This window comes from Furipterus horrens, unplaced genomic scaffold, assembly GCF_987537825.1.
Source record: "Furipterus horrens unplaced genomic scaffold, mFurHor1.1.pri manual_scaffold_3, whole genome shotgun sequence".
Taxonomy (NCBI): Eukaryota; Metazoa; Chordata; class Mammalia; order Chiroptera; family Furipteridae; genus Furipterus; species Furipterus horrens.
In genome coordinates this window covers 107,219,669-107,231,858 of record NW_028327173.1, presented here as the reverse complement: position 1 = coordinate 107,231,858, position 12,190 = coordinate 107,219,669, and the positions used below count along the sequence as shown (strand labels likewise).

Below are 12,190 nucleotides of genomic sequence, written 5' to 3'. Positions count from 1 at the left end.
GGCTGGGTGTTTCACATATATCACTCTTTTCATCCAGTCCTCATACGTCCTTGTGAGAAAGTACCATATGAGGTAACAGACTAAGAAAGGTCAGATAACTTGTTCAAGATCACACAGCTAAGGCAGAGCAGGGATTTGAACCAGGTCTGGTTGCTTCCAAAATCTGGTCTCGTTCCTCTGCGCCATGCTTGAAAATTGTCTAGCTCAGCCTCTCAAAAGTTCTTAATGGAAGGAATCTAAGCTTTGCCCTCAAGCAGGTATGAGTTTGAATCCCAGATCAGTCCCAGCTCTGCCACTTCTAGTTATGTGATTCCGGAAAAATTACCCCAAACTCAAATTTCCTCATCTGTGAAATGGGGAGAACCAAAGTACCGACCTCATGGTCTGTGTGAAACTGAAGAAGTTAATGTGTGTAAAGTGCTGAACCAGTGCTTGGCACAGAGCAGACTCAACTAGAAGGCCCCTCATCTCCCACTCGTACAGATGGGGGAACGGAGGGACAGAAGTGACAGTATGTGCTTGAGGACCTGCAGGAGAGGCACAGCTCAGAGTCTTCTGCTTCTATGTGGGGAGAGGTCAGGCTAGGACTGGATATGAGAACAGACATGGGGAGATAGGGGGCCTGCTGAGACGTCTGGGGGTCATCTTCCCTGAGGACTGGAAAGAGTACTTCCCTCAGACCCTGCAGTGCCCAGCCTGCAGGCCACGGTGGGCTGCAGATGTAAGGTGACCTGGGTGTCCTGGCAACAAGGGATTAGACTGTGTACACACGTGAGTGGCTATCTACATGGCTCTACAGAGCGCTACATAGCTTATACATGTACACATATTACATACATATACATATCTTGCTAAGTTTACAGTAAAAAAATGCAAGATTCTCAGGACCCTGGCCCCACTTTGTTTCAAGGACTCAGGTGCCTGAGGCTCCCCAGGAATACACCCAAGGACAGCCCCTTTTCCAGGGAACAAGATGACTCCCAGCAGAGTGAGGCACCAAGTTCACAGCTAAGGGAATGCTGCCCTAAAACAAATACAATGCAGTTCTGCTCTAGGAACCCCAAACATGGGTAACCCCCACCTCTGCCAAGCTGCAGCCCCTCCCCCAGCCCCCTTCTGGCTTTTGCTTTGGGGCCTTGCCTACTCCACCCCCTCCCTCTAGTGCTAAGTATTAAAATAGTCTATAAAAGCAAGTGATCGAAAATCTATATCTCTAAGAATACCTGGTTATTTTCTGCTGTCTTTTGCTTTTCTGGTTTTTTTTTTTTTTAATGATAATTATTGTTATTGGTATATCTCCTAAATCACAGTTAAACCTGAAGGAAGATCGAAGGAAGAAAAAAGAAGAGGAGAGAGAGGGAGGGCCCAGCTTATAGATTGGATGGCAGTTTGGACCGCACTGGCTCAGACCTGGCCCCATGTTCCCTCTGGGCAGCAGCAGTCAGAGGGGGCCCCCCGGAAGAGGCAGCTCTTGCCCCCAAAGAAGAAAGAGGGGGTGGCAAAGAACCTGAGGATGTCTTCCGAGGCAGAGTGACATGCTGGCCAGGGGTGGCACCAAGGGGCCTCCCAGGGAAACTGAGGCCACCGCTGCCCCCACTGTAAACCCCGGCTCTGGGGAAGAGTGGGAAGGCAGCCACAGACTCCCCAGAGGAGTGCGGGGAGGCTCTGCGGAGAGTCTGTGCCCCATCCTGGGGTAGTGCCGGCTGAGAGGCCGAGATGAGCTTGAGGTCCTGGGTGAGGCGGCCTGGAGTGAGGGGTGGCGTGCCCCGGCGCTGGGGAACCTGGGGTGGGGGTGGGCTGGACACAGGTGGCAGGAGCAAGGAACCATGGGAACCAGAGGCCCGGGGTGGGGCACTTGGGAAAGTTCTTGGGGGCCCTGGGCTGTGGCCAGGGGGGCTGAGACCTCCTCGAGGGGTAAAGGCTAAAGGAGAAGGCCCCCCAGAAGCCCCTGCCACTGATGACAGCTCAGGCTGCTGTGGAGGTGTCTCTGGTGTAGTTGGTGGGCCAGCAGCCAGACCTGGGGACAACTCCCCAGGAGGCTGGCCGAGCTGCCCTGGGCTGGACGATGGAGACCTGGATGAGGGTGGGGGTGGCAGGAAGTGCTCCAGCAGTCCCAGGCCTCCCTGGGCCCCTGGCAGTAGGGGTGGTGGCTGGTTAGCCTGTGGGGAGTGGGCACCCAGCTGCAGTGAGGTGAGCAGGGGTGAGTCTGATGAGGACAGGGAGCCACCCAGCGCTTTGTGGAAGTGGCCAAATCCAGCTGCGGTGGTGGCAGCTGTGTTGGCAGAGGGCGTGGGAGCTGGAGAGGAGCCACCGACCCCGGGCGGTGGGGAAGAGCTGGATGAAGGCAGGAGGGGGCTCAGTCCGGCGGGGGCGGAGAATCCAGCCAGCTGTTGGATGTGGAAGGAAGAGGAAGATGGCGTGCCCACCTGGGACGGGCTGCTGGTGGGTGAGGCGGAGCCCAGTGCGGAAGGGATCAGAGACTGCAGCCGCTTCAGATGCCTGGGTGTCTGCCCCGCCCCAAGGCTGCCGAGCCCAGGCCCCGGGGGCGGGCGGAAGATGGCAGCAGGCAGGCGTGGGTGGTGGGTGAGGGCTATGGCCACAGATGTGGTGGCAGCGGCAGCCTGCAGAGGCGCCTGGATCAGTGGGGTCCAGATGACGGGCGTGGGGGTGGGCGTGGCAGGGGCGGCGGCCTGCACGCGGTGTGCACAGTGCGCCATCTCACGGTCGTGCTGAACAATCTGCTGGATGATCTCATTCTCCTGGTAGTTGAAGACACCCGAGTTGAGGTCATGCTGGACTTTGTGGAGGAGGATGGAGTTCTTCTTGCCTGGGCCACAGAAGGAGAGCAGGGGCTCAGGCCAGAGCCAGAGAGGGGGAGCCCACTGCCTCCCTCCCGCCCTCTCGCGTTGTCCCCTCACCAATGCGGTCTAGGCGGTCCAGCGCCACAGTCTCGAAGGCCCGCCGCATCATGGGGTACTCCTCCAGCACCTCATTGAAGTTGTCCACGCTCAGTGAGTACAGGCGGCAATAGGTGTCAGCCCTCACGCTGGCTGTGCGCCGACCCCGTGTCAGCAGGCATATCTCTGCCAGGACAGCAGGAATCAGGGTGGCCTCCAAAGGGCCCCCACCCCACGCTGACCTAGGTCCCCACTGCCTGGTACAGATGCTTGACAGATACCTTCACAAGCCCCTAACCCCAACCCACCTCCCCCATCACCAAATGGGAAAGACAGCCACCTACACTGGGCTCACAGACACCCACCTCCAGGCAGTGGCCTGAAACATGAACCTCAGTGTCTCTCCAGCTCACTCCTCTGGCACCCCAGGACTCCTCACCTCCAAAGTAGGAGCCACCTCACCTCCAAAGTAGGAGCCATCTGCCAACTTGGTCTCCTTGTTGCCCTTGGTGAGCACGCTGACCACGCCGTGCTGGATGAAGTACATCTTCTTGCCGATGGTGCCTTCACGGATGATGTAGTCACCCGGCTGGAAGACCTCGAAGCGCAGCTTAGTCAGCATGGATGTCACGAAGTTGGGGTCTGCGTTGGCGAACAGTGGCATGGAGGCCACCAGTTTCCGGCAGTTGAAGTTGATGATCTCCTGCTCCCAGACAGAGTGGATTGAGAAAGAGGGAGAAGATGCGGGGAGGGGGGCCGGGCAGAAAGACCTAGCCCCCACCCTGCCAGCCACCTGGCTCACCTCACGCAGGGGCTCACTGAGCTCGCCCAGGATGCTGTCTTCGTCGAACATCTTGCCCTGGTAGCGGTGCTCATAGTAATCATGGATGCGCTGCCGCGTGTCGGGTGGGAGCTTGTGGAAGGACATGTACTGCTCCACCTGTTTGTACTGAGTCCAGGACAGAGGACAGGCTGTCACTCCTTGGCTGGCCAGCCCCACTGCCCTGGCTGGCACCACCCAGCCTCGGCCCTGCTGGTGACCAGAGCTAGCACTGACCCTGTGGGCCCACCTGGACAATCTTAGCTCCTTAAGCTTGAGGTCACATTGTGCCCCGAACAACGGCCCTGACTGCCAGCAGCTGGTGTGGAGGAGAAGCTTCCATCAGAGTAACCAGTCTTCACTGTGTTCAACACCATAGAGATGGCAGGGGACAGGGCTGTCCAAAGCCATTACAAGGGCTGACCAGGAAGTCAATGAAGTTTCCTCTACATATCGATCTTTTCTGTGAAACGCAGCAGATCAGAGAGGCCTCACTGACTTGGGGAGGAGCTCTTTCCCACCAGTGGTAACAAACTGGCGGGAGCAGCAGGACTGGACCACAGTGGGCTACAAGGACTGGAGGCTGAAGCCAGGATGGCCGAGCCATCATGCTTCGGGTACCCAAATGCAGCCTGGGCTGAAACTGGGTCACTTTGTCAATGAACAACTCCAGCCCATGGGAGGGGAGGGTAGAGCAGGGACCTTAAACAGGTTTTGAACAGAGATTTGTGAACCTAAGTGGGTTCAACCAAATAAGAAATGCGCCTGCCCGCCCTGGGGGTGTGGCTCCAGCCAGCCTTGGGCTGAGGGTGGAGAGTGGGAATCCTCAGGAGCAGGGCTAGGGACCTGAGGCACTGGCTGGGCAAGAACAGGTTCTTCCCACACTGGGATGCAAGGGAAGTAAGTCCCAGTGTCCCGGAAACAGTCAGAGGAGGCAGCCTGTTCTCTTGTATCAGGGCTCCAAAGAGGTGGGGACTTAGTGCTGCTAGAGAGATGCCAGCGGGCAACTGGGGGCTGGGAGGCAACATTTCCTAATATTCTTTCAGCCAGCTTGCCCTCTGTCTGCTCTAAGTTGTGCCCAGCTACAAGGGGACAGTGACTTTCTGGCTGGCTATGGGGTCAGGGGCAGCCAGAACAGAGGTGTATTTCAGAGAGCCAATTGGGGTGGGAGGAAGGGTCTGGAGGGGGGCCAGGAGTTAGAAGGTTGTTGAAATGGTTCAGGTGAGAGATAATAGTGGGGATGAAAGGGAGGCAATATGTTTAAGAGAGATTTATAAATGAATTGTACATTGAAGAGCTATTAGCTAAAGGACAAAATAAAGACAACTCTCAAATGAAAAGCTACAAGCAGCTTGACTCTGCTGGACAGTAGATCCTGATGCTTTTTCTGAACTATCTCTAATCATGGGTTTAGACTGAGCCTCCTTCCTGGTCACACACTGAGCCCTGACCAGGTCACAGGCTGGGCCTTGATGCTGGTCTACACTGAACCTTCGCTGGCCATTGAAGCCCTGGCCTTTAGAACCCAACTCCTCTCTCCTCCCACTCCCTCGCCCCTCCCTCCTAACCCAGAGTCCTTTGTTCTAATCAGGCTGATTTCTTTACCATCCACCTACACACTTTTGCTCATGCTCTTTATGATGGCTGGCCTAGAATTCTCTTCTGCTTTCTCCTTCCTCTGCCTGCCTTCCCAAAATGACCTTCCAAGCCTACGTTGGCTCTTCAGGCTCCTCTGAGCTCTCCTCTTGGTGTCACTGGACCTGGGCTGCCATCTCTACCCCCTTAGGGAACAGTACCTGAGGCAGGCAGGCAGGCAGTTAATCAATGCACACTGAGAGCCCAACTAGGTGCTAGACACCGGGAATACAATGGGGAAGGCCAGACCTGGATAAAATAGAGGGCTATAGGGCCATGGCATGTTCTGAGCATGAGAAGGAAAGTGTCCTTATGTGCCAGGCTGAGAAAACACATTTCAGAGTTCAGCTGCATCAAGAGTAACATAAAGGCTCTAAGCAGTGCTATGATCAATTTCTATTTTTTCAATGCCACTGCTATCTGCTCTCTGGAGAATGGAGTGGAAGGGGGCAGAGGGGAGCCCACTTATCTAATAAATACCGAGAGGCTTACTCTGTAGGGTCCCTCCTCACAAACTCCATGACATAACCCCTCATATGGTCCCTACTTTACAGACAACCAAATGGGATACAGAGATGTGAGGTTATGGATGACAGGAAGGGAGGGAGGCATTGCTGACTGATGGATGCCAAGGAAGGCTCCTACTTTCTGGCCCGGGCCCCTTTGCTACAGTGTCCACTAACAGGATGGGCAAGCGTGGAGGTCTGAAGTCGAGAGGGCCACGGAGATCATTCTCATTTTGGACACATTGAGGCTGAGGTGTCCAGGGAGGTGTCAAATAGACAGTCTGGGGCTGAGGAAAGCAGTGGCATTTGGACCCCACTACACAGAGAAGGACATGGAGCAGGAGGTGGGGCGGTGAACCATGGAAGAAAGGAGACAGAGAAGCAGAGAGCTAAGCCCAGGCCCCCAGGCCCCCTTTGCAGCGGCGGAGGAGACAAGCAGCCACGGAGAGCGAGGAGAGCGGGCCTCGAAGGGGAGGAAAGCGAGAGTGCTGGTCGCGGAAACCAAGAGGAAGGCCAGGGAGGGAGTGATAGCTGTCCAAGGAAATGCCCTAAGACTCCGAGCGAGGTGTGGACCCAGAAGGCCCCACAGAGCGTTGGTGGGCCCTGGGCTGAGATGGGAGTTCAGCACCCACAAACAATGCAGGGTTTTTGTTGGTTCCTTTCAGAAACATTTTAAAAAGAAAGGAAAAGAGGCTACAACAAAAGAGATAGCAACTGAAGCCAGATGACGGTGGCAGGCTGGCACGTGGGGAGCATCTGTCCAGGGCTGTGGCCACCGGTTATCCTCCCTCCGCAAAAGGGGGGACTGTCTGGAGCACACAATGCTTGGGGGTGGGACCGAACTGGCAGGCACCCCTGAGAGAGCCCAGAGTGGACCACAGCTTTTGCCCTACCTTCTCCTGGTACTGGCGTCGGGAGGAGTCCAGGGACTGGATGAGGGCAGTGGCGTGACCGATGAACATGGCGTAGCAGGTGGCGCCCACGATCATGCTGAGCATGGTGAGCCAGACGTCGGACATGCCCACGGGTGCCTGCCGTCCGTATCCGATGCACAGCATGTGGCTCATGGCCTTGAACAGCGCATAGGAATACTGCTTTCCCCAGGAGTTGTTCTGTGGGTAGGTGTACAGGTAGACAGATGCACAGTGGGGTGGCACTGTAGTTCACACCAGTGAGAGGACAGGCTTCCTCGCCAGCACCTAGAAAAGTCCCCACCACCTCCTACCCTCAGCCTCTTACCCAGCTGCTGAGCCCGGGGCTCCCGCCTCACTGGTAGCTGATAGCCTTGGAGAGGGGCAGGGAGGCCAACACAGGCAACCTGTGTCGACCGGGTGAATCTCCCACTCAGGCCTTGCTCTTGCGGTGGGGGAAAGTGATCAGACAGGAGGCCCCAGCAAAGGGCGTAGCCCCCATTTGACCTCTCAGCCCCCACAGGGCAGCCTGGCCCTCCTGAACAGCAAAAGGCTCCAGGCTGAGCCATGCTGCTGTCCTCTGCTTGCTAAATTAGCTCCACGCCCCCATCCCAAACTACTGCCAAGTGAAGCCCATTTCCCCACTGACCTCAATTATAAAAGCAGATATGCTTCCCCTGGGGGGACAAGCTCTCCGACTGAGCCAAAAACACTGTCCTCATTTTGGGTGAGCAAAAGCTAAAGTGCTGCTGAGCTGACTCGCTCCCTACGTGAACTCTGCCTGCATCTGTCCAGAGGTGCGGCCACCGGTTATCCTCCCTCCGCAAAAGCGGGGACTGTCTGGAGCACACAATGCTTGGGGGTGGGAGGAGGGGCAGACAGAGGGAGGCAACTGACTATTTTTGTCTTCAAAGCTAGTAAGTATCTCAAGGAAGCCTCCCTGTGGGAACACTGGGCTCAGGAGGGCCATCTCCTGAATTTAGTGCATGTGTGAGCCTGTCACTCTCACATGGAGGGAACTGTCCCAGATGAAGCGGCCACCAGGTGAACCCTGACACAATGAACCCTCCCTACCACACAACCCACAGGACCTCTGCCAGAGCCCCGAGCACTTCTGTGGTCACCAGGCTGCTCCTAGTACCTGAAGGAAGGCACAGGACCTGCATGCCCTGTCCAAGGTCCCGGAGACCAAACTGGACAGAACTGAGCTAGTATGGTGCTCAGTCCAAACCAGGGGACTGGTTTGCGGGGTGCTGATTTCCAGGGGTGGCAGGGGCCTGAGCACTAGGGAAACAGGGGACCCCCAGCTGTCTCCAGTCAGGACTTCTGGCCTCATTGCTCAGCCCCCGGAGATGAGAAATTCAATCCATATGGTCAATTCACTTACAGTTAGCTCATTAAAAGGTTGTTTTGTAAAGGCCTATTTGATGCTGAAAGATGCCTCAGGGTCTCTTTCACCTCTGCCAAAGCTGGCTTCTCCTACCCTGGGGCCATAGGGATTTGCCTACAGACCAACCTAAACTGACTGGAAGGAGAAGGAGAGAGCCTGGGGTTCCCAGACCTGGAGAGAGGCTCACAGGTCCAGGGCATCCTGGATCCCTCCTGGACGCCCCCCCCCCCCCACCGGCCTCCTGTCTATGGGGGGCTGGGGACTCTGCATTATGGCTTCCCTAGCACCAATTCCAACTCTTCTCACCTACCCACAGGTTTGGAAGGGATCAGACTCCATCTGGTCTTCCCTCCCCACTCAGGACCCCCACCTGTGACTATGGTGGGGGTAAGGCGGTGACAGGGGTAGGGGGACAGTCTAGCTCTCCTCCTGGAGCAGAAAGTAGCCACTGTGTGTAACTTGGGAGTCCATGCCCCTCCCAGGCTTTTCTTTTCTTGGGCTTGGCTTTTAAAGGTGGATCTGCCTCTGGGGAACAGAGGCAGGAGGGCGGGAGCCATCAGTCCAGCTCTGCCACACTTGATAGAAGCCAAGAAGCCCAGGTCTTAGTCTCCCAGGCGAAATCAGGTCCAAATATCCAGGCTGCCAACTGTATGAGGCTATAAGAAGGCAGAGGTAGGTAGCAGCGTGTGGCCACGAGCTCTGCGACAAAGCTGTACCGAGTAAAGCAGTGTGCCCTGTGCCCATGGGTGCTGGGCTGGCGCCTCAGGGTCCGACCTGTTGGAACTCAGGAATTCCAAGCTGTGGGCCTGCTCTGTTCCTCTGTGCCGCATCGGCCCCTCTGCCCCGCAGCCAGGGCCCGCCGGGCACTCACCACCATGTTGTTGATGGACACCCAGCAGTCATCGGGGAAGTCCTGCAGCATGGGGACCAGGAACTGCAGGCAGCCGTCCCAGTGGCAGAGCAGGAGCATCATGCCAATGAGGTTCACGATGCGCACCACGGCGCTGGCCAGGTCATAGGTCATGTGGAAGATCTGTTGGCAGAGGTGAAGCATTGGCTCAGATAGGTGAGTGACCAGGAGGGGGGACACCCCCTCCCACCCAGTCCCTATAGCTACTTGGGGCACTGCTCTGCTCACACAGGGCAGGGCGCCCTGCTCAGTGCAGGTCCAGGCTATGGATAGGGTGTCAGGGCCTCAGGCCAGGCCTTAAAAGAAGCAGAATGCAGGCTGCAGGGTCCCAGAGGGATGTCCCTGGGATCTGTGCAGAGGTGGGGGGCCTCCCATGGGAAGTCCAGCCATCCAGGGTCTCTCCTCTCTTTCAGAGCTGGCCTCTCCTACCCTGAAGCCCTGGGGATTTGCCTACAGACCAAATCAAACTGACTGGAAGGAGAAGAAGGGAGCCTGAGGTTCGCAGACCCTGAGAAAAGGAGGGTACCTGGAGCCCCACACAGCCCTGAAGTGGGCAGAGAAATCACTTCATCAGCCTGCCTAGGCTGTAAAGGCCACAAGGAAGAGAGCCCACCAGCCCAAGGCTCCTCGTAGGCCATGGTCTGCAGTCCTGCCAGGGACATGGCGTTTCCTGAAGGCCAGACACCAGCCTCCTAGGACCCCCTGGGGTGGCAGGCTCTGCCAAAGGCAGTCATGGGGCTGCAATGGGAGCAGCCCGGACACATGGGCTCCAAATTCACACAGACCCTGATCCCAGGCCTACTTCCTACTCAGTTCCCAGCTGTGAGGCCTTAAGAAAGTCCCTGATCATGTTTCCTCATCTGGAAAACGGCAATAAAAATTCTTAACTGAGTGGGCTATCAAAAGAATGATACACATAAAGTGATTAAGTTGTTCTTAATAATCAATCTTTATGATTAGTTAATAGGTGTTAGTAGTAACACTCTCTTATACAAGTTAAGAAAGTGCAACACTCTCAACACTAGCCACTGCCGCCCGTCCATCTCCACCACTGTGGTGCCAAACGAGAGGGAGAAGGATGGCTGGGCAGGGCCAAGGGTGGGCACACCCCAGCATCCACAGCCCACAGCCCACCCCCCTCCTCCTGGTGCTGCCTCTTGGTCCAGTTTCAGCAGGGAGCATCATGGTGACCAGGCAGTGAGGGGATGCAGAGAGGGAAGAAGTCTAGAGGGAGGTCTCTGGAAGCTCTGGACTCACCTCCGAACTGAAAGACTTTAGAGGATGCCCCCACCCCTACTCATGGTCCCTCCATAGTATTTCTAGGCAGAGACACCTTCCTAGAAAGGGGTTTTGGGTCAAAAGTACAGACTTGTCAAATGCCTGTATGTTTAAGAACTAGCTTAAGCCCATTTCAGGTAGAGAAACTGAGGCACAAAGAAACAGACTCCAGATATTTCAATCCCTGTCTTGTGGTCTTCTAGCTGTGGCCCTGCAGCTGGTGGCAAGATATTCTGATACTAGTGACCGCAGTCCTCTTCTGAAATGTGGGCTTAGCCTGGGTCTAGGTTTTGAACAACCAAAGACAAATGCTACTAGTCCATTACCCAGAGGGCCACATCCTCCCATGGCTCCCTAGCAGGACTCTGGATGTTCCAGCAGAAATGATGAAGTGGACCTTGAAAAGGTTCATGGATGCTGGCAGCTCCAACCTGTCCCATCACCCACCATGTCCCAGTGACAAAGAGACAATAATATCATACCTAAGAGTGAGTATGAGGTCCCAGTCATCATCTCATTTAAACTCACAACAAACCTTGCTGAATATTTTGTTAACTCATTTTACACTAAGGCTCAGAGAGGCAAAGGACTTGCCCACAGTTATAGTGGCAGTGGAGGCAGACCTGAGGGCTGCCTACTGATTATCAGATTGGCCCAGTGAGAAAAGGTGTTTTCAGCAGTTCCATTCTGCAGATAAGACAACTGAAACCCAAAGCGGCAAGGTGGTGCAGCCGTATTCACGTGGCAAGCTGGACTGAGGGTGAGGTGGGAGTCCTTGGCGTCTGGCCTCCATCAGCCTAGTGCAGTTTGATGCAATAAACAGAGCTCTGTGCCCTGCAGCCTAGCCCAACCGGGCACAGGAAGGGGCTGTCAGTGGGCCAGCTCCCAGATAGTCTCAGTGTAAGGAGTGGTGGGTATCAGAGGCCAGGCAGGGCAGCTTGGGACTGCAACCAGGGCCCAGTAGGGATGGGGGCCTGTGTCTGGGATGCAGAGTATACCCGAGAATGACGCTGATGTCTGGCCATCCCTCTGCTGCTGGCCCTGCCCCAGGGCTTGGACCCTGAACTCCAGAGTCTCCCTCAGCCTCTCCCTTCAGTCCCATAGCAGCTGCCGAATACTAGCACCAAGCCCTGGCTCTGAGGGAAGATCCACTTCTGCCTCTTTAGCACTTAGGTGAACACAACAGCTCTATAACCTTGGGCAAGTCATTAGCATTTCAAAGTCTTGGTCGACCAGAATGCCATCAGCTCCTCCCAGTGACATGGGACCAACCATGAGGAGAGCCAATGACACAGGACCACCCAGTCTCAGAGATGCAAGTGCTGGCCCTCACTTCCTAGCACACCTTAGCCTCCCCTCAACTAAGAGAAGCTAGACATCTGCCAGCCACTTCTCAGAGTTGCTGGAGAAATTAATGTGGCTAAGAAAGTGCTCTGTGCCCTGGACTCATACATGGGTAAGGTCATTATTAATAATTTCCTTCATTCCCCAGCTGCTACGGACCGAATATTTGTCTCTCCAAAATTCATATGATGAAGCCCTAATCCCCAATATGATAGTATTAGGAGGTGGGGCCTTTGAGGGGTGATTAGGTCATGAGGGCAGAGCCCCCATGAATGGGATTAGTGCCCTTCTAGGAGGAGACATGACAGAGATGATCTACAAATCAGGAAGCAGGCTTTTACCAGAACCCAACCACGCTGGCACCCTGCCCTTATCCTTCCAGCTTCCAGAACTGTGAGAAATAAATGTTTGTTGTTTAAGAGCCCTCAGTCTATGATACTTTGATATAACAGCCTGGATACCATAGAGGAGCTAAAGGAAGCCTCAGACCACTCTTAGG

At 55.5% G+C, this 12,190-nt stretch overlaps 1 protein-coding gene across 1 annotated transcript in view; it reads right to left on the bottom strand.

Moving 5' to 3' along the window:
- Window positions 1-1,304: 1,304 nt before the first annotated feature.
- The window catches only part of HCN4 (hyperpolarization activated cyclic nucleotide gated potassium channel 4), a 40,209-nt gene continuing 29,323 nt past the window's right edge, over window positions 1,305-12,190 (bottom strand). The window contains exons 3-8 of the mRNA XM_090271807.1: window positions 9,031-9,192; window positions 6,752-6,970; window positions 3,700-3,846; window positions 3,360-3,600; window positions 2,919-3,083; window positions 1,305-2,827 (exon numbers count right to left, since the gene is read on the bottom strand). Of these exons, the coding sequence (XP_090127933.1) occupies window positions 1,371-2,827; window positions 2,919-3,083; window positions 3,360-3,600; window positions 3,700-3,846; window positions 6,752-6,970; window positions 9,031-9,192 (2,391 nt within the window). The 3' untranslated portion in view covers window positions 1,305-1,370. The remainder of the gene's footprint in view (window positions 2,828-2,918; window positions 3,084-3,359; window positions 3,601-3,699; window positions 3,847-6,751; window positions 6,971-9,030; window positions 9,193-12,190) is intronic.